General features: G+C 37.4%; 3 protein-coding genes across 4 annotated transcripts in view; 1 reads left to right on the top strand and 2 right to left on the bottom strand.

Moving 5' to 3' along the window:
- Nucleotides 1-911: 911 nt before the first annotated feature.
- Nucleotides 912-4,108, bottom strand: med4 (mediator complex subunit 4). Its single transcript, XM_016513863.1, has 7 exons — nt 3,952-4,108; nt 3,604-3,670; nt 3,145-3,315; nt 2,585-2,642; nt 1,866-1,952; nt 1,590-1,721; nt 912-1,428 (listed from the first exon to the last, which is right to left on the bottom strand). Exons 1-7 carry the CDS (start codon nt 4,047-4,049, stop codon nt 1,256-1,258), a joined length of 786 nt encoding a protein of 261 aa, XP_016369349.1. The 5' UTR covers nt 4,050-4,108; the 3' UTR covers nt 912-1,255.
- A 2,422-nt stretch (nt 4,109-6,530) lies between these two features.
- itm2bb (integral membrane protein 2Bb) lies at nt 6,531-16,802 on the top strand. Of its 2 annotated transcripts, XM_016513887.1 has the most exons (7): nt 6,531-6,722; nt 10,254-10,385; nt 10,765-10,827; nt 14,853-15,053; nt 15,456-15,566; nt 15,698-15,848; nt 16,036-16,802. In XM_016513887.1, the coding sequence occupies exons 1-7, from the start codon at nt 6,648-6,650 to the stop codon at nt 16,122-16,124; spliced, it is 822 nt and encodes a 273-aa protein (XP_016369373.1). In that variant the 5' UTR covers nt 6,531-6,647; the 3' UTR covers nt 16,125-16,802. The 2 variants fall into 2 exon arrangements, with proteins under 2 accessions (XP_016369373.1, XP_016369374.1); XM_016513888.1 differs by lacking the exon at nt 10,765-10,827 and having other exon boundaries at nt 6,532-6,722.
- A 1,167-nt stretch (nt 16,803-17,969) lies between these two features.
- epc2 (enhancer of polycomb homolog 2 (Drosophila)) overlaps nt 17,970-22,372 on the bottom strand; it is a 14,918-nt gene continuing 10,515 nt past the window's right edge. Inside the window, exons 11-14 of the mRNA XM_016513885.1 lie at nt 19,771-19,892; nt 19,536-19,674; nt 19,010-19,274; nt 17,970-18,549 (exon numbers count right to left, since the gene is read on the bottom strand). Coding sequence (XP_016369371.1) covers nt 18,477-18,549; nt 19,010-19,274; nt 19,536-19,674; nt 19,771-19,892 — 599 coding nt within the window. The 3' untranslated portion in view covers nt 17,970-18,476. The remainder of the gene's footprint in view (nt 18,550-19,009; nt 19,275-19,535; nt 19,675-19,770; nt 19,893-22,372) is intronic.

Raw genomic sequence — 22,372 nt, 5'->3', positions numbered from 1 at the left:
TTGATTAGCTGGTTCAGGCGTGTTGAATTAGGGTTGGAGCTAAACTCTGCAGGACACCGGCCCTCCAGGACCGAGTTTGGACAGTGCCATATGTATGTTAAGTGATTCAGACTGTATTAGTTAATATAAAGTGTAGGAGTTTCAAATAAACCCTAACCAGAATGTTACAGCAATATCAAAAATGTTTTGTCTTGCAAGCACAATCATAAATCAGTCGACAGTCTATGAGCAATGATCATGCACAGTGTAGGATCTGTGCAAGCATTTTTAGAGGTCATGGTTTATATATATTGGAAAACTGAACCCGAGGGGTCATTTAAATCAGACCTATTCCTTTACTACCTTACCTCAGCTCCCCAGGGGAAACAAACCATTTTAAAACTACACAGCCCTTCTGTATACACAAAACAGACAAGGTCAAATGAACAAAACAATAATATATATATATATATAAAGTTTTATTTACAGAGTCTGAAAATTCAGAGGTATTTACACCTCCAGGACCGAGTTTGGACAGTGCCATATGTATGTTAAGTGATTCAGACTGTATTAGTTAATATAAAGTGTAGGAGTTTCAAATAAACCCTAACCAGAATGTTACAGCAATATCAAAAATGTTTTGTCTTGCAAGCACAATCATAAATCAGTCGACAGTCTATGAGCAATGATCATGCACAGTGTAGGATCTGTGCAAGCATTTTTAGAGGTCATGGTTTATATATATTGGAAAACTGAACCCGAGGGTTTATTTAAATCAGACCTATTCCTTTACTACCTTACCTCAGCTCCCCAGGGGAAACAAACCATTTTAAAACTACACAGCCCTTCTGTATACACAAAACAGACAAGGTCAAATGAACAAAACAATAATATATATATATATATATATATAAAGTTTTATTTACAGAGTCTGAAAATTCAGAGGTATTTACATTGCTATTTATATTCCAACTGTAAACCAGTAATGCTTCACTAGATTACAAATAAATGCAAGTGTGCCTGTCACTCTGCACACAATGAAAACGACGCACTGGTGACATTTGAGGCCAGTGGGATAAAATTATACAAACAAAAGATGACTGCAAGGCATCTGGAGAATGAAAAAAAAACCAAGCAAATGAGGCTTTGCTGAAAAGAGGACCTATGTAGGTTTGGTCCTCCTGAAAGCAGTATATGTTGCCATCTGGATCTCCACAATCACAGAAACTAGATGCAGACAACACACTTTCTTTACTGTGGACACACACACACACTCTCAGTCTGAGTCACTGCTGCTGCTGGAGGAATCTGTTGACATGGCCTCGACATCATCTTCATTTTCCTTGTTATGACCAGGTGGCTCCAGGCCAAAATCGTTGCCATGGTGAGGAGGCAGAATCCCCATGGAAACATCAGCTGACTGCCAAGGATATTGTGGGGTTAGAATATCTAAAAGAGAAAGACATTAACAAAAAATAAACATCAAGGAAACATTCTGTACTTCAACAGAAAAGTGCATGGTCACAAACAAACCACAATATTTGTATGATAAAGACAACCGGGAAGAGAAAAGAGTGCAGACGGAGGAGGAAACAGAAGAGTGAACCTGCCTGGTAATCTCCCAGCAGCCAATGCGTCTCCTGGAAGGTGCCCGTTCACTCCGTTTGTGGGCATGTTGCTCATGTTACCCAGTATTCCACTGCGCATCTCCAGATCAGTGGGGTACGGCCTGCGGGGGTCACCTACACATACATGCACATCATAAGAACAAGAACAAATATAAGAATAAGAACAAATATAACCGAACATGTTTCTAAGGAAATCACATGAGTGAAAGAGACGAATAAAAGAATTGGACACAGGAAAAAAAAATACTGTCTGTTTACCTGGAACCCAGTTGAGAGGAGCACACACTGCGTTACTGGCACTGATCCTGTGAGCATATTTGATGATCTCCTCTGAAGAGATGCTCCCTGGTGAAAACACACAAAAAGAGTGAGACAAGAGTCGATTTTTAACTAGAGCAGCATCTATTTGATACTATGGTAAATCAATACATTAAATCAAGTAAATAAAATACAAGTACTTGCATCTCAGTATTATGACTTAATCAATTCTACTGAGAACTCCCGTATTTTCCTGAACATGTGTCACATTTTAAATAATCTGAAACATGCTGGAACTTAAAAACCAAAGAGGCTTAAATTAATGTCAAGCATATGTGAGGCCAAGTTTATTTGTATAATGGATTTTCACTGTCAGTTTAAATAAATTCCTTTAGGCTTGGAGTTTATGTGTTTTTTTTTATAATAATGAATGCCATTATAATTTATGCTTGTATTATACTTATATTTTACATTTCTGTTCATTTGAGTACCATTAAATTAAAAGATTTCTTGTGGAGTGAAGGAAACTAAAATACATCTTTACAGTGTTTATAATGCTCCAGAGAGTAATAATTAAGTGTCTTGTACACCGATGAACCTTTTCAGCGTCCCCCCGCCTCTCAACAATGCAAAACGCAGATATGACCTAGTGTGAATTATAGTCAGGTGAGACTTATTTTCCAGAAAATATGGTCATAATTTTAATAACACAATAATACCTTTTCTGGCCTTTTCAATAGACTTCAGCTTTTCTTTGGCTTGGTAGACAGCAGTGGCCTGATAATGAATGAAAAACAGAATTATTTCCAGTTTAAAGAACTGATTCATAAATATTGTGTTAAACACAGTTTGTATAAAAAGCTGTGTGTTGCACTTCATCTTAAAGTGTCCTTGTTACAGTGTAAATACACAAATACATACTGGTTAATATTAGCTGACAACATACTATATGTTTAAGGTTTGGTTTAGGGTTAGTTGCTTGTAATTATGCATAATTTACCGTAATTCCTATAGTAATTACATATAACAATGTTGATGTTGTTTTTTAAAGTGTCCTCATTGTGAGTTCAAAGTAATTAAAATACATTTGTAATGCTCTTTGCTAATTTTGTAATTTCAAATGACCAATGATCAAACTCACAACAACACAACAAGCAGTTGTTATTGTTGGAAATTAAATATCTACAAAGTTGCACAAAAGGTGATGGTTTGTAAAGTAATAAAGCATGCTGATCTGTAACTGAATGTTCCTGAAATAAACATGCATTGGCTCAGTTACCAGTACATGCTCAGCCTCTTTGAGTTGTTTCTGGAGCTGCTGGATATCGCTGTCTCTCTTCTCAACTTCCTTCTCCAGAGCCTGCATCTCCTGGTGCACTTCGCCCTGCTCCACCGCCGTCTGCATGAGCTCCTGGAACTCTTTATCTCTCTGCACTAACAGCTCCAGTATCTGCTCACAGAATCAGCATACGGTCAATTCATGTGCTACACAGCAATTCACAAGGCTATATTAATACTAATTTTAACTCTATATTAAACAGATAATTAACTCTAATTAAACAGATAATGCAAAATGTATTTCTTAGTTAGGATTTCTCTGGATTTTCTTTTTCTTTTTCCCAGGCTAAATCAGAATTTTAAAACCTGTAAATATCAGATACAAATCTGTCTTCTTCTTGAGATTTCAGTGATGTCCTAAGTATTGTCTGTACTTGTGTGTGTAAACAGTGTCTCTCACATCTGTGTCCTCTCCAGGCTGGGGCAGTTTCTGTGTCCTGGACAGCGCCAGCATCTCTATCAGCTCTCTGCAACACAAACAAGAACATAAGAGAACTGAAGAGGAGGTGTGTTTGTGAATAGTAGTAGTGTATAATGTGTTAACAGTTGTGAAAACAGCAGACTCGAGTGGACAAAGGAGACTGTGACTTATTTATTCCATTATGATCTAATCCAGCAACTGTTAGCAGGAATCACTGGGAATTTCATGAATGAACTAGCAGTTTAATATAATTCTGCTTTGTAACAGCTAAAAAACAGACAGAAAAAGTTTATTTCATCTAAACATGCAGAATATATGAAGACAAACCTGGATAAAACTTCAATATCATCCAGAGTGGATAAAAGCTTCTCTTTCGTCGATTTCTCTGCCGCCGCCGCCATGACTGTTTCTCCTCGCTTGCGCATGCGTGAAAAATAACACGCAGAAGCAAGAGTCAGACAGTGACGCCTGTTGGCAGACGGACCACAATATACAATCGCTCTCAATAAAATATCTACGGTGACCGAGAAGTGCAAAGCAAATCACAATTCTGAAAACAAAATAACAAATTACAAATGCAAATGCAAGTCTAAAAAACAAAATAACAATTCAGAAAGCACAACAACAATTCAGAAAACATTATAACAAGTCAGAAAACACAATGACAAATTCGAAAACAAAACAATATGCTATTTACACTATGTTAAAATAGCAGGATTTCTACTATCAAGTATACTACTTGTTGCAAATAGTGGCAATTATCTGCACTTCAGTATTGTAGTACATTATAAAACAGTATGCAATAATAACGTATTGAGTGTAAATTATAATTTTTATTATTAAATGGATGCCACCTTATTGGTACAATAAAGCCCTCCCTACACCTACCCGATACTTTATTTTCAACTTTTTGATTATTTCCTTAATTTTTATTGAAAATAAATACCTTTACGATGTGATACGAAATTTGAAAAGGGAGAAAAAAAAAGTTCGGCAAAAGGCGGGATCGAACCCGGGTCGATCGCGTCAAAAAGCCAATGGCACACGATTATCCATCGGCGCCACTGCAGCTGATAGTTTTTCAGCCACTTTTAACTAAATGTAAATAGACACCCCGTACTTTTTATTCCATAGTAAGGGCAATTCATACAATACATTTAAACTGAGCTACTTAGGGTAGGTGTAGGGAGGGCTTTATTGTACCAATAAGGTGGCATCCATTTAATAATTAAAATTATAATTTACACTCAATACGTTATTATTGCATACTGTTTTATAATGTACTACAATACTGAAGTGCAGATAATTGCCACTATTTGCAACAAGTAGTATACTTGATAGTAGAAATCCTGCTATTTTAACATAGTGTAAATAGGTATTTGCACTTAGTGTAAATAGCATATTGCTAAAAATACTGCTATTTTCACTTAGTGTAAATAGAATCCATTGCTAATACGAGATTTGAAAAGGGAGGAAAAAAAGTTTGGCATAAGGCAGAATCGAACCCGGGTCGATCGCGTCAAAAGGCTAACAACACACGCTTATCCATCTGCACCACTGGAGCTGACGGTTTATAATCACTTTTAACATAATAATCACATTTAAACTGAGCTACTTTAATACCATCTCCGAACTTTCTACCACGACTCTGCTGTTCTTCAGCTGGTTCTTCCGTGTATACGTTGATTGACAGATGTCTCGTCCAGTCAGCGGTGAGTAATCCCAAACCAATGGCGCCGTCTCAAACTATACCTACCTTTTCCGGTTTGTCTGATTTGTCGTTGTGTTTTCTGACTTGTAAATTTGTTTTCGGATTTGTCATTGTGTTTTCTGACTTGTTATAATGTTTTCTGAATTGTTGTTGTGCTTTCTGAATTGCTATTTTGTTTTTTAGACTTGCATTTGCATTTGTAATTTGTTACTTTGTTTTCAGAATTGTGATTTGCTTTGCACTTCTCGGCCACCGTAAATATCCGTAGTGTTCATATAAACAGTTCTTGGAGAACTGCGGGGTAATAGAGTAAACGACGAAGAACATATAACTGGTTATGACGACAATACCTGTCAGTTATAGATGCCGTTGTAATTTGGTACTTGTTCATTTTCTCAGCGCTGGTGAGAATCGGCCAATATTCGTTTTTGATTGCTCGATTATTAGCATATGTTGCATTGTATGTTTAAATTGCGTTGAGTCCAAGAAGATGCAAATGTTCTATTTGAATGACAGTCAGTGGGGAATTTGTCCGTCTAATCGCAAATGTTGATCATATTCCAGAGGTGATTCAGATATGATATGATTTGTCAATAAGCAAAAATCCACTTGTTGTCATCTTAATTAACATTTTTAATCTTACTGTTAAGAATTTAAGTGAAATGATTTAGTTGAAGAATTTAATTAAATCATCAAATTAATATTACGAATAAAAGTAAAGACTGTTGTTAACAATAGCAACAACTGGAAACAAATTTTTTTTTTTTTTTCAGTTATACCCTGTGGTTCTCAACCTTTTGACTACAAAGCCCCACACTGTCCAACAATATTCAAAGCTTATAGCCTATTGTTTGGGCTTTTTCAACGCTTGTTTTGTCTTTTTTATATATATAATTTTAAGTCATCTTGAGGCACCCAGAAGGCTGCTGAAGCCTTCTAGTGGGCCACTGACCCCTAGATGAGAGCCACGTACAGCTTTGTGGTTCTCAAGAATAATTCCAGATGTTAGTTGTTACTATAATTGTGTCCTTATATATTCTACATTTAACTGTAATTAAAAGTACTGGTAATTTTAAAATAATCAATCATGTATAACAATGCATTGAGAAATAGAAAGTGCTTGCCATAGTGGTACTTTCCAAGTTGATTTTCTAGTAGTTGTCACTAGAGGCAGTGAGAGCTGTAGATGTGATGATCTGTCATTTGCGTCACACACAGACATCACTGCTGATCAGGAAACTAAACGCTTTCATTTTGCGCTATCTTTCTTCCTCGATCTCGCGGAAATAACCACTTACAGAAACTTTTCAATATGGTTAAAGTTTCTTTTAACAAGGCTCTCGCCATAAAGGATCCAAAGAAGGAAATTCTCATTCCTGGTGTACAGGTACTAACAAATCTCGATGTATATTTACTTCTATTGAATTTCGTAACCGCATTTTAGGAATGTTTGGGTTCAATATTATCTCGTAATTAAGACTTTTAATCGAAAAGTCCAGTTATATGTGCGCATTGTTTTTTATATTATCTTGAGAGAAGCATATAAAAAGTATCCCAAATGCAGAAGTAAATGGGTTTCTTTGTTTAGGTTTGCTCATCAAACTTTGATCAGGTTGACTGAAAGTGTTATAAAATGGCTGACGGCCCAAAGTTTGTCAAAGACGGGTGGTAATCACTCTTGTAATCACTAATACTCTGGTAAAAAGTTACTGCAGTTCTTTTCACCTCCTTAAATTGATGTTAAATTGAACTACCTGCCCTTTTTAATATAAAGAGCTGTCTTAGTCCACAAAGTAAAAAATAAAAAGTTTTTATTCAGTAACTCATGTCCCTCATTTTTATTGTCATTTTTTACTTTAAAGAATATTTTATGTGTTTAATTGTAATTTATTTTGATGTATTCAACTTATATGTTTTGATAATCTAATAATAATTAAAAAAACACGAATTTACACAAGCCCCTATGGGATGTTTACTGATACCAAGTTCACTTAGTTAAGTGAAAATAAGTGCAATTAGTTGCGCTTACGTTTTTGTAAGTGTAATAAAATGTTAATAAACGCATAATTTCCTGGTATTGTTGGGTGTGAGACTGCCTGATCAGACTGTATTGGGCTGCTTGTTTGTGCGTGTGTTTGTTGGCAGCTGCCAGACAGCCTGTTGTTGCCTCACTGACACTTTTTCTTTATTATTTGTATGCGAATAAAAAAAAGCTCTTCACTGATTATTTTTATTAGAAAAACAATTTAATACTTGTGACACAAGTGACAGTATAGAATAGAATAGAATGGAATAGAAAGAAAATGGATGACAGACTTCACCCACATAGAATTTATGTGGGTGGGCCGCACTAGTTAAAAATCACCAAATCAAGGCTTGACTATGGGCCAGTGGTGTGGTTACCCCTGACTACAAGGGGGGCACTTACAAATGTAAAATTGAAATTGAGATTGATAAGCAGTAGGTTCATTCCAGTTGACCAAGTGCCCTGCAAAGTGGACTTAACCATTTTGTGTGTGTGTGTGTGTTTTGTGTGATGGAAAGCAGTAAACATGGTTGTGTTTCTCTGAATGGTATTCTTTCAGAATAATTTAACTGTGTTTCTCACAACACACTTTAGAAATATTTTATGCTCACTACCAGGTGACTTCACTGTTATATATGTGAGTGCTTTTCATGGGTTGTGGAAGACAGACGTGTTGAGACATGTTTTATGTGTGCACTCTCAAACATGTTTATGATACAGGCAACTTTGAAGAAAATTAGTGTATTGCATAAGGAGACAGAACTGCAAGCCAGGAATAAGAAAGTTAGACTTCAACTTAAAGGGATGGTTTGCCCAAAAATGAAAATTCTGTCATTAATTACTCACCCTCATGTCGTTCCAAACCCGTAAGACCTTTGTTCATTTTCGGAACACAAATTAAGATATTTTTGATGAAATGTGAGAGCTCTCTGACCCTCCCATAGACAGCAATGCAACTGAAATATTCCCAGACCCAGAAACATAGTTATTTTTGTTTTCTTTGCGCACAAAAAGTATTCTCGTAGCTTCGTAAAATTGAAGTTGAGCCACTGATGTCACATGGACTGTTTTATCAATGTCCTTACTATGTTTCCGGTTCTGGGAATATTATATTTCAGTTGTGTTGCTGTCTATGGGAGGGTCAGAGAGCTCTCAGATTTCCTCAAAAATATCTTAATTTGTGTTCCGAAGATGAATGAAGGTCTTACTGGTTTGGAACGACATGAGGGTGAGTAATTAATGACAGAATTTTCATTTTTCGGTGAACTATCCCTTTAAGCTTAGAAATGAAAACTATTCTACTGCTTGTCTATACCATATGATTGTTGCTGTTGTTGATTTTCCTGCTGTATCTTAACTGTAGTGTCTTTGAGCTATGGAAAGTGCTATATAAATTAGGCTAAACATTATTATTAAAAAAAGAAAAGAAACCAAAGTGCAAAATACATATGTAAATACAGTGCAATTTTATCTGATTTTACTGTGAAACCAGGAAGTGCCTGATTCATGAGGCATTCAAGAAGCATTAAAAAGACTCTCAACTGTAATTTCTGGTCAAGGCCATCCAACACTCGCCTTCATGTACTCAATAAAGGGCTGTGTGGTTACATTAATGGGAGAATGTGCAAAACAACAACAGCAAACACTCCTCTACAGGATATTAAACTAAGATCAACTATTTTGACTATTTGGATTAAATGAGTACAACACAATGAAACAAGGAGCTCTGAATACATTCGGTGGCACTCTATCTCCTGCATTATAGCCTACATGTTATCTGTGTCTCACTTTTTATCTTTCTGATTGTCACTTAAATTCCCCTTCTGCTATTCAAATAGAAACTGTTTGATTAACTTTCTCTTTCAATTCATATTGCACTTAGGCGTGCAGTTATTGTTTGAGTGAAGAAGCATTTTTGTAGATTAGAATTTAAAGATTTTTCCTCTTCGTGACGTTTTGCAGAAGTTGCTGACACCAAACTGTTTTAACGCCTCTTTGACTGGAAACCAGAAGAGATGCAGTGTGAATCTCACTTCTTTTTTTGTTCTGTTTGTCTCATAACTGCCATTTGTCATAATTTATGTTTAAAAGACTCTGAATAGACTAAGGTTTTTCTGGTTTCATTTGTGGTGTTTCTCATGGCAGATGATATCTGCTATCTGTGAGCTGTGTGTGAATGTCTGCAGGGACACAACTGAAAGTTTAGGCTGAAGGTCAGGCTGGCGAGAGTCAGGCCCCGTTGTATACTCTATACTTTACATAATGCTTAAAATAAGGCATTCATTTGAACAAGGAAAATTAATCTCTATCCAGTAATATTCATATTTTATCCTTTAGTGCTTTGAAAATCACTCTCTGTAACTTCAATAGAGGACTTTAATTGTAGTGTTGGCCTGTTCTTTTGATTTAAGCCTTGTTTAATATGCTTAAATGGCTACATTTATTTGATTAAAAATACAGTAAAACAGTAATTTGTTAAATATTATTGGTTTAAATAGCTGTTTTTTTATTTTGATCAATTTTAAAATGTAACTTTTGTCTGCAATGGCAAAGCTGATTTTTTCAGCAGCCTTTCTTCCATTATCTTCAGTGTTATGTGAACCTTCAGAAATGATTATTTTTGATGCTAAACAAACATTTCTTCTTATTATGAGTGTTGAAAACAGTTGTGCTGCTTAATATTTTTGTGGAAACCGTGGTATGCTATTTTTTCAGGATTCTATGATGAATAGAATTTATTTAAAAAAATTTTGTAACATTATAAATGTCTTTACTGTCACTTTTGCTCAGTTTAATGAATCATTGTTGAATAAAAGTATTAATGTATATTGTTAAGTAATTGTTCAATTGTAATTTTGTAACCGTCGTTTCTCTGTGTAATTTGCCCTGTAGGATTCTGAGGCAGCGGTGTTGGTGCGTCCGCAGTCTAAGGTGTGGTGCTGGTGCTTCTGTCTGGGATTGGCTCTCGTTCTCTCTGGCGTAGTGGTGGGAGGAGCCTACCTATATAGATATCATGCGCTTGAGGTGAGATAATTGATGTAACCATAGTGATATCAAAAACAAAACATCATAACATCTAACATGTGTCATCTTGCATTGATGTTTATCTTCATCTTGATTCATCTCTATAACATTTCATAATCAGTCTAAACCTTGAAGCAGTGATTTTCAGCTGGTGGGTTGTAACTTGTGACCCAGAAATGGGTCACAGATTTTCACTGAAATGCAAAAGCAACTATAATCGAGCATAGACAGAATGTACAGAATGTAGACACAGATACATGGAATTAACAAAGTGATTATTACAGCACTGAGCACACTGGCAACCAAGGTGGAGTATGCAGTTTAGATATATAATCAGGGGAGAGAGTAAGGTTGTTAAATTGACTTTCCTTTGCTACAGATGCAGGAGATCGTGGCTGGCAGAGCAGATGATAGGAAGGATACACACACCTCTTTGCAATTGGTGAGTATAGAGGTAATCCCTTTCAACAGGTTTGTAGGCAGAGAACACTGGTGACACAAAGGAAGGGTAGACACACTGGAGACAAATCGCTAGAGGTAATGCTGGAGTTCAGGAAGTCAGGTAAGTAGTCCACTTTGTACAAACGAGGCCGGACAATGAGGTGAGATGAGGTGTGTGCGTTTGTAGCAGTCCTAATGAGTTAGCAGGATGAGTAGCGGGTGTGTGTGATCAGAATTTTGGTGCTGGCAATTCTGTGACAGTACTTCCCCTATGTCATGGTAGTCGACCTCTTCCTCGGGGCGAAGGACGATCAGGGTGAGAGTCGTGGAAGGCTGTGAGCAGGGCTGGATCAAGGATATTGTCTCTGGGGACTAGGGTTGGGTACCGTTTAGGGCTGGACAATAATTCAATATCAATATGTACACTATTCCATTCAGTATAATTTTTATTATTTTTTTGGGAAAGAAATTATAGAAATTAATACTTTTATTTAGCACGGATGCTTAACATTGATCAAAAGTGATGATAAAGGCATTTATAATGTTACAAAAGATTTCTATTTCAGATAAATAGTGTTCATATCAATATCGGAATTATATCGTATCGACCAAAATTAAGAAATATATCGTGATATCAATTGTGGCCATATCGTCAAGCCCTAGTACCGTTCATATTTTAACCGGTACGGTACCGGTATTGGTACCTGAATTTCGGTGCCGGTACCCAACGGTAACTTTTTTCGGTACTTTACTCTCTGAGTCTGTGTAATTACAAAAACATTTATTTCAGTGAAAAATTAAGTCCAAAAGTCTCAATTTCAACATTTTGAACAACAGGGCCCTACAAACTTTTCCTTTCTTTTTTTTCCCCCCCAGAAATTCTTGTTTAAATTTTTCTGAAAATCAAATGAAGGCATTAAACGTTTATTTTAAACCAAATGAAAATTAAACCCTTTTATTTTTTGGCAAACAAACTGAGGTTTACTGTTGAAATTAATACATGGAAGAAAAATTTACAAAAATTTTAATAGGCTAATAATTGTATTATTATTTTTTCTACAATTAATTGATTAATCTGGTTGTAATATTTATTTTTATCATTTAATTGTTTTATTTAAATTTGATAGAAAATTGAATATTTAAAGATGTACATTATACTGTACAAAAGTAATACAAGAGTAATATATTTCTGTTACATGTTAAACCGTACTTTTATTTTGACAGGTTGCCATGACGTTTCTGTGTGTAATACACAGAATGATGATGCTAGTTTTCTCAAATGAAACGGTAAAATTCTCGCGAAGCAGCTCTAGAGATAAATTTTTTGTGTTCATGCCGTCATATAGTGAGACGCAGAGGCCGAAAATCATTGCGAGCGTCACGCATGCTTCAGTATTCGTGTAGTAAACAAAACTGCGTTTCCGCCATTCATAAATACAGAGGCAAGTGGAACATACAGGATTCATATTTAAACCGGCTTTTTGTGTTTTAATATTCACAGACACTAGTTCATATTGCGATTCGAATTAAGTGGCGGACCTACTTTTGATTTATTCATCCAAAAATGTACGAATTCCGTGGCATTCCGCGCTATAGAGTAAATGACTTTTTTATGAATGGACTCCGTCCGTGTTTTCGCAGAAACCATATGGCCCTAGAAATGTAACCACACTTCAGAAAATTTCAGCTTGCCTGTGTGTTGTTTGAACGAGTTGCAGGGGTGACATCACGTCACAGGGTCTCTCTTTCTCTCTCTGTAGCATATGCGCCCAGATGCGTTCTCGGGTACCGAAATTTGGCACAGATTGATTTAATGTGAATCGGTACTCGGTAGTACCGACGCATTTCGGTCGGTACCCTTAAAAGTACCAAGTTCGGTACCCAACCCTACTGGGGACCCATGAGTGCTCCTCTGTGCCATGACCTTCCCAATTGACCAGATACTATACTATACAATACAGATACTACAACCATCCACTACAGTGCTGGGAGTTCAGGATCTCTCTCACTCTGTACATGGCTCCATCTTCCAGGGTTAGTGGAGGGAGGGAGGGGGGGTTCCTAAGCTGGGCCAGGCTCTGTGGAGACAGAAACAGGTGGATGATATGGTTTATGGAGTGACACATGGAATGTTGAATGGATTCTGTAGTGTGCAGGAAGGTGCAGTTGATAAGCGACTGGGTAGATCTGTCAGGTGATGGTGAAGGGGCCAATGTATCTGGAAATAAGCTTCTTGCATGGAAGTCACATCCTAATGTCTTTGGTGGACAGCCAAACTGTCCAGGCTGGAAAGTTGGAGTTCTATCCGTTGGATGTCCGCCTGGATCCATTGGTGGTGCACTGCCACTGTGAGTGAGTGTCCCATTCCCTTTCGGTCTCTCAGAACTACAAGTCAACAGATGGGATAAGTGATGGTTTCCCGGACCACTGGAACAAAGGAGGCTAGTAACCAAGCATGCACCGGAAGAGAGTGAGTCCAATGGCAGACTGATAAAGGGAACTGGAGCCTAGGAACTGGTTCCAAGAGTTCTGGTAGCCATGGCAGAAGGTTTGTAGAATAGGTCCAGTCTCCTGGATTTCTCTCCCCATCTGCCCATTCGATTGGGGATGGTATTCAGATGAGAGGCTCAGTGTCACACCTAGGAGGGTGAAGAAAGCTTTCCATACCTTTGCAATAAACTGGGGACCCCAGTCTGATACTATGTCCTCAGGAATCCAGAAGACATGGAAGACATGATTGAAGACGAGTTCTGCAGTTTGCATTGCAGTGGGAATCTCTTTGAGAGGAAGCAGATCACATGATTTATAAAGTCGATCAATGACAACAAGAATGCATGTGTTACCATCAGAGGAGGCCAGGTCTTTGATGAAGTCCACTCCTAGGTGTGACCACGGGCGATTGTGAACGGCAGCAGATGGAGCTTGCCTGTTGGTAGATGGCTTGGGCTCTTTGAGATGGCACAGTCAGAGCAGCCTTGAAAGAACCTTCTCATGTCCCTGGCCATGTTGTGCCACCAGAAAGGATCTTTAAGCAGCGAGAGTGTGCTGTTGGCTACTAGGTGATGATTGGGGTGCGCTGACTGGGACACCCCGGTGGAGCTGTTTCAAGGGCATTGGAGGATGTGGTTAGTTGCTGTGACCACTGGATGGGACTCAGAATCAAGTTGGGAGGCAAGATGGGCTCAGGTTCCTCTGTGACCTCTTCTGCAGCATGAAGACGGGAGAGGGCATCAGCTTTGACATTCTTGGTACCCGGATAATAGGAATTGTAAACAGAGAACACTGGAGACATGAAGGAAGGGAAGACTCGCTGGAGTTCAGGAAGTCAGGTAAGTAGTCCACTTTGCACAAACGAGACCAGACAATGAGGTGAGACGAGGTGTGTGCGTTTGTAGCAGTCCTAATGAGTTAGCAGGATGAGTAGCAGGCGTGTGTGATCAGAATTCTGGTGATGGTGAGCGCTGTGATTGGCTGATGTTGAAGCCTGGCAATTCTGTAACAGCAAATACTTCAAAATCATCTGCCACTTGGTAGAAGCTAGCAAAATTAGCCACAAGCCAATATGCAAAGATCCCATGACTTGCCCTCATCCTCAAAAATCACAAAATTATGCAAGATACAACTTAGACTGCATAGCACTGAGAGTAAACATGTATGTGCAACAGTGCAAGCCATTTTACATGTTGGCAAGTTCTAAGAAACTAGTCACTAGTATTTAAAATGTGAAAAAAAACGTCTCTTTATAAAGTGAACACATCCCGAGAGAAAGTCACAAATATTCTTCCAGAAAAATGCTGAATTTTTCAGACAGCAGGACATTTAGATCTGTACTTGTAAATTATTTCTGTATCAAGCTTTTTTTCCCCTAAGAAACCGTAGTATTGTTACACTTATGTGTCATGCACCTCCCACAATGAGCAAATAATTCATTTGCCTTTAGATAAGTGTTCATTTTGTTGGTACCAAACTGCTCTTTGAAATGTAGTTGTCAATTTGTGTTAATGCTGTATGTGTTTATAACACCAGGAGGAGCAGGTGTTCGTCTGTGGGTTGAAGTACTTTGAGGAAGACTATGAGTTTGATGAGGAGGTGGAGGTTGAGGCGCCGCTGAGGCTGATTGAAGAGAATGTGAGTTTTTTCGAAGACGATGAGGTGGAGCTCATCAAAGTAGCAGTCCCTGAGTTCGCAGACGGCGATTCAGCTGGCATCCTGCATGACTTCACCATGGTACAAAAATACACACACACACACACACACAGTGTTTAGCCATAACCACCATAAACATATTATCAGTCACGCTGCTGCATTTGTATCCATTATAAATTGAACAGGGATGGACTGGTTTTCTGAAATTTTCAGTTTCTGAGATTATAGGTTGCAAAACATCACAATTTTTTAATGTAAAAAAAAAAAAGTCCCACAGAACCCTAATAGGCTGACATATTTACATTACTGGATAATGAATATGGGTTTGTCAAGGACTAATTCTTTTAGTTTTACTTTTGGTCCTCCCTCAATCTTGAATATTTTGTTACATCTTTCATTCTTCTAAAATAGTTTTCTTGAATTAATTAATTAAGTCTGTATGTTTCAGTGTGAATAACCCTGTGTGTCATTCTGTGCTGTCAGAAACTGACTGCTTACCTCGACCTGAATCTAGACAAATGCTACATCATCAACCTGAACACATCTATTGTCATGCCGCCCAGAGATTTCCAGGAGTTCCTGGTCAACATCAAGGTAACCAGCCACATTAATAACAGGAGATTCTGTGAATTTGTGTCAGTAGGTGGGTCTTGTGTTGGCGTGAATGTGTTTTTCACACAAATGCATTTCAGACGTTAAGTTGATGTTTGTGTGTGTTTTTGCAGGCAGGAATGTATCTTCCTCAGACATACCTTGTGCGAGAGGAGATGATGATTACAGAGAGGCTGGACAGCACCAGTGATCTGGGCTATTACATCAATAAACTGTGCAAAGACAAAGACACGTACAGACTGCAGCGCAGAGAAACTATACTGGGTAAGTGTACACAAACAAACCATTTGATAAGACTTTGTTTACAGTAAACAGTGTTTACATCTCTCCACCATCACAGTGGATCTCATTTTCAAGTTTTTAAGTGGTGGAGGCACAGTATTTCGTCTCATGTTCACCGTATAAACAAGTACATTTCAAATTTCTGAAAGCTGAATGTGCTCCACTGCAGGTATGCAGAAACGTGAGGCTCTGAACTGCCACACGATCCGCCATTTTGAAAACAAGTTTGTTGTGGAGACTTTGATCTGCGAGCCATGAAGAACATGAACCTCTGACGCAGCAGCAGATCTTCAGCTCTTCCTTTCATTCAGTGAAAAGAGTTTCTTTTGTGCCTGCTTGTTTTTTCATAGGCCTTTTTTCACATATATTTTTTTAAAATCTAGAATGTGAAATTGTTTTTTCTGCACAAAGAGGTATATTATATTTGAGTGTACATGTAATGAGTGTCTTATGCTATTTTATGAATATTAGGCCTAATAAAGGGACATATTGCGCACAAGAACAAAAAGGGATTAACAATGATTTTAGCCTATATAGAAGCCCAATCAGTTTAGACAGTAAGTAATTTAATAATTAAGAGTTTATTCCATGAGCTTGCTGAAAAAGTATGATTTTTTTGTCTTTATATAAAAGTGTTTCTGTTGTATTCAACATTTGCAACATCTACTGTATTTCAATTTGGTCCTGTTCAAAGGTTTCAGCAAATTACTGTATAATCTGGATCACAATGTTGCAGCGTCACAATTTGAAGTATTCTTGAATTTGCGTTTAATTTGTAGATCTATTTCGAATAACCATACAAACAGAACACTTCCTTTAAAATGTTCCTATCTGAAATGACTTTTTGTTCTTTGCTAATTTGTATATAAGCTAAACACTCTTCTGTCTTTAGACACAAGCTCCATATAAGAAAAAAAAATAAACAGAAAAATCAGACAAAATGCTTTTGCTATGTTCATGTGTTATTTTGTTAGGTTTGTCAGTATGCACTACTATTCAAATGTTTGGGGTGGATTTTGTTTTAAAGAAATTAATACTTTTTTCCGTCTCAAGAGCGACAGTAAAGGCATAACTTTGCCAGCGCTGCTTTTGGTGATTAGTTGAAGGCGATGTTAAAATATTTCATCTTATCCCAGCTTAATATGCAGAGACAACTATAAGTAAGCATTTTGTAGCTTTATTCCCCTGAAATGTAAATACTGAGACTGTGTTGCACTCAGCATTGAGAGAGAAAGTCATTTTCAGTTGATTTCAGATTTTTAGCAGGTATGGCTCAGGTGATTGGCTCAAAGACTTTCATGAGCAAAAATCGGCAGGAAGCAGGTCACAATACTTCTGGGGAACCTGCCAAACTAACAAGCAACTTCTTTCTGGCAATATGGCTTGAAGATCTCATTTGCCCCCTCTGGTGGTTAAAGCCCATTCTTACATTGTTAAACTACATATTAAATCCTAAAACAAAGAAACAAAAACACAAGAAACTAATCATACTAAGCAGCACTCACTCACCAGCTGACCACAATAATAACACACCTTGAATTGTTAAAATGGCTTTTAAAGATCCGTCACGTCCACACTAGCAAATCCCATGGACTGTCAAGCGAAGTTCATGAAGAAGGCCTGCCTGTAGGCTTATGTACTTTTCCCTAAACATCGTAAAAACAAAACCCGTACATCGGAGTTATCATAACTGAAATGTAATTGTTGACTGGCAGCTGTGGTAGTAGATTCACTCATTTCATTAAAAAGGCCATTTGAAAAGGGGAAATTTATTTGAAGACACTGGACTGAGGATGTATAAATTTCAGCATTCATAAACAAGATGGCTGACAGCATTTGTGATCTGTAGAGTTTACTTTCAATACAACACCAGTCAGAACCCTGAACAGCTCCTTCAACACTGGTTAACCAGCAATGGCTAAAGACAAATGGCATGAGGGCTTCCGTCAAGAGCAGAATGTAAATGCCAAACTGAAGATCTTCTGCTCGATTTCTCGAGGAGCTTCTCATAAGCACATTCTGACGAAGCCCATTGGTCTCCAGAATTAACATACTATTCTTGGTAAGACAAGGAGAGGAAGGGCAAGTAAATAAACCAATTAAAAATGGTTGACATTTCGAGAGGGAAGATCACCCCTTTTGAAAGTACATATCTGTGAAACCAAATTTAGCTTTCTTCTTCCTATAAAGAAACGAGCACAAAGCATGGTATACTAGCTATGTCTGCATTTTGTGGTCACAAAATTGGATTTATTTGTACGAGATACAAAAAATGTAAACATTGCAAAATAAATAGTTAAAACAAGTGACGCAGGACCTATATTCATGCTCATGATCCCAACATGAACTGATGCACTTGTCTTGCTTGCATTTTCAAGTGCAAAAGCATGATGACAAAAACAAAAAAACAATCTAGGATTCAAGTAACAGAAAAGACAGACTAATGATACAAATATACTATTTTACAAGGTAGTGATAATTCCCAATTTTACAAAATGTACACTTATAATATTGACAAATTTCTTAATATTTTGATATGCTGTTATTGGGTATAAGTCGGTGTTGAAGCGCACAGCTCTCAGCGCTGCAGTCTCTGTGTTTTTGGATGGGCTAGGTGACCTCCATGGCGACTGTGGTCTCTGATAATCCGTTGAGAGCCAGTCTCTCTGGTTTGTGATTCTCCCTGCAATAGCAATAGAACATATTATATATTATTTAAACTTTTCATTCTATATTTGAAATTGAAAGATACACTAAACTAAATTTTATTCAGCAAGGATGCATTAAATGTCATTACTGTCACTTCTGATGATTTTTATTATGTTACTTGTCAAATAAATTCTGTCCTTTGAACTTTCTATTCATCAAAAAAAATAATGGTTTCCACAAAAATATTAAGCAGCAAAACTATTTTTTAACATTAATAAGAAAAAAAAGAGCATAAGAAACATCTATCGAAAGCATAAAATCCCAAACTTTTGAACAATAGTGTATATTTTTTATTCTAAAAAAAAAAATTACATATTTAAATAAATTTTTCGCCATCCCACAAAAAAAAAAAAAAAAAAAAAAAAAAAAAAAAAACAATTAAAGGAAATTAACTGTCAACTGAATAAGAATAAGTGCTCTGTCTGGGTTCAGACCTGGCAATGTCGATGGCACTAGTGGGGGTGACTTTGGGTACCCGGTCCAGACTGTTAGCAACACTGGCCAACTTTAAGGCTGAGGGTGAAGGGGTGCACAGGCGTGCACTGTGGTGCGTATGGGCAGGTGACACAGCGCTCACGGTGCTCAGGTGCCCGTGGCCGTGAGGCAGAGATGCATTCGTCATCCGTACTAAAGAGCCTGACTCACCACCACCACCTCCACTCTGTACAGAACGGTTCAATTTGGCTTGTCTAAAGCTTCCTGCAGGAGACAGAAGAATCATTTCAATAATCGATTTAAGTAATCAAATATGCTTAACTTTCTTTAAATTAACCACCAAACAAAGAGTTTGATATAAGTCTCCAAATTAATTTAGGTCTCATTAACAGTTTTGTTATTATTCCCCCACTAAGTTATATAGTATAGCTATAAAGCATTTTTAGTTTTAAAATATTGGGACTAAAACATTGCAATAGAACTACTGAAAATTTTAGATTTCAAATGACATGAAGTTGCACTTGCCTGTATTAGGAAGGACGCCATTGACACTAGCAATCTGGGGCCTGTTTTCATTGTTGGGAGTGTTGACCACAGCAGAGGCAGCAAAGTGTGCACTAGCCGAGTCCAGAGTCTTAGACATGCAGTCAGATGACGCCGTGTTCTGTAGAAGATTCATTTTTGATGAATTCATAATTACAGAACAGAATGGGAGTGAGGTTAAGCACCATAATGCCTGTCATTTAGTGTATAAACTCACAGGCAGGTGTGTGTGCAGTTCTGGTGCTGTCGAGTTCTGCTGGAGTTCTTGCTGCTGTAACTGTTTGTGCATCTGAACCAGCTGCTGCTGATGGGAGTGAAACTGTTCTTCTGTGAATCCACCTGCATGTGCAAGAATATAGAGCATAAATTGATGCTCTACAGATTTAAAGAGATTTAAACCCGCAATTTCATTTTTTCCCGCTAGGTGGCAGTAAAGTAACTGATGTACTAAGGAAACCATTAACACTAACATTCGATAGTTTTTTTTTTTTTTTTTTTTTTAATGTACCACTTCTTCAGCAAAGGTGCATTCAATTGATCAAAAGTGACAGCAAGAGGCTTTAAATAAATGAATAAGATAAACATGTTACTGACTTTTAACGGTAGTATACATGTGTAATAACGATCAACATTGCACTCAGCCATTTAATGTAAATATGTGCAATTGTGCTTGTTAAATGACAACGGGTTCAAGGAATTATGATGTGGCTCAAATAGATTCAAGCTAAACTATTTGCATAAATACACTGGTAGGGCAAAACACAATTGAATGCATGAAAATAAAGTAGCTGAATTATTGCCAGAAAAATCTAAAAACTTGCTCTGCATACAGACTTCGTTCACTACTGAGAGCCGTGAGAGCTGAGTTTTATGCATAGTAGGGCTGCTTGATTATGACAAAAATCATAATCACGATTATTTTGGTCAATATTGTAATCACGGTTATTTAACAATTATTAGTGGGTCATAGGACCAAAACTTTATATGAAAGATTTATTTAAAGACAGCCATATATATCAAATATATTTTTTCTGTAAATAAGTTTACTATGACATCTACATTTTAGAGAGTGAAATGTCACAATTCTCAATACCACAGCAGAGTACTAAGGTATAGCCTAATTTACTTTAATCCAATTTACTGTTACACATTTATTTTCATTCTCACCCGTTTACGTCCATTTATTACATAACCGACGAGGGTTTACGTGAATAATAACTAAGTGCCAGTTCAGTGCAAGTGCAAGTCAGTTTTGACACATTTGTGTGTATTTGACCATTTAGGCGCTAAAAGATGACTTTACAGTACGTGTTCTGTTCCGTCTCTGAGCACATGCACAGAAATCTTCCCAACGAACAGCGCAAGTTCTCGTTCGTGCTTTTAAAAACATGAATAAATCGTCCCATTTTGCAAGTCATGCAACATGATTTTACTGATTTGCACATGAAATTGGGCTTTTAATGGAGTGAAAGCGCACCACTGAAAAATGGGGCAGAATGGGGCGCAATAATTGTTTTATCTTGATTATTGTATTTTCATAACTACTGGAGGCCGAAATCAAAATCATATTTCGATTAAAGGGTTAGTTCTAGCCTAGGGTTGGGTATCGTTTGAGTTTTTTTCGATACCGGTGCCAAATCGATACTTTTAAAACTGTTCCGGTGCCTGAACCGATACTTATTGAAAAATAAATAAATAAATAAAAATTCCCCCCAAAAATGATAGATTGGCCATCAGTATATAAACACATGATGTATGTTTCATTCACACTAGAAGCCAGAGGGCGTCCTCGCACAGAAAATCCACATATCCAGTATTTAAATCGATCGCTCAGGCATGGCACCGAAATGAGGCACCGAAATCTGTGTTCTGATTCGGTTCTAGTACATACTGGTTACATAGGTACCGTGCCATATTGGTACCGGGTTTCGGTACCCAACCCTACCAAATCGATACTTTTAAAACTGTTCCGGTGCCTGAACCGATACTTATTGAAAAATAAATAAATAAATAAAAATTCCCCCCAAAAATGATAGATTGGCCATCAGTATATAAACACATGATGTATGTTTCATTCACACTAGAAGCCAGAGGGCGTCCTCGCACAGAAAATCCACATATCCAGTCACAGAAGTAGGAACTCATGACCCGCCTGCAAATCCCTTATATGGACAAAGGCATTGCTATTATAGCTGTAACTGAGTAAACCGAACATATAAACGTTTTGAATGATAAAACAAAGACAATAAACACTCGACTGCGACAATATAGTTTATCTGTGTTATTCAAGCCATCTCTGGTATTTTCATAATAATTAAGTATATTTATAATCAGCTGCTAATTGATGTATTCTTTTTAAAGTAGCCTATGGAACATATTTCTGCCTCATTCTGTGACAAGAAGTCACATCAGATCACAAAAGCATTTGACTGGTGTTGTGGAGTAAAAAGGTTATAATGTTCTCTTTTGTTGGACAACAGGTTTAGAAATGTGAATACAAGGGAAGGTTAGCTTTAGGCATTTTAATTTAAGCATGTTTAGCTTAGTTAACGGAAGGCTACCTGCTGCCATCAGAGCAAGTGTAATTACTGCATTCACGCACTCCTCGGATGCTCTCATTTCCCGAGTTGTGCTTTTAAGTCGGAATGTGAAAACAACACACACAACACACGACACTCGCGTTACTACAAAGATTTGTTGGATTTGTATTATTAGAGCTTTCCGACTTGAGTTCACGTGCATTTTCTCAGTCGGGAAATTATTTTTCACGTACGGTGCCAGTGATGATGCTTCTTACGTCCGTTTCGGAGAACCAGAGG

Source organism: Sinocyclocheilus rhinocerous, unplaced genomic scaffold (assembly GCF_001515625.1).
Source record: "Sinocyclocheilus rhinocerous isolate Xijiao unplaced genomic scaffold, SAMN03320098_v1.1 scaffold416, whole genome shotgun sequence".
NCBI classification, from domain to species: domain Eukaryota; kingdom Metazoa; phylum Chordata; class Actinopteri; order Cypriniformes; family Cyprinidae; genus Sinocyclocheilus; species Sinocyclocheilus rhinocerous.
This window is presented reverse-complemented; position numbering and strand designations above follow the sequence as displayed.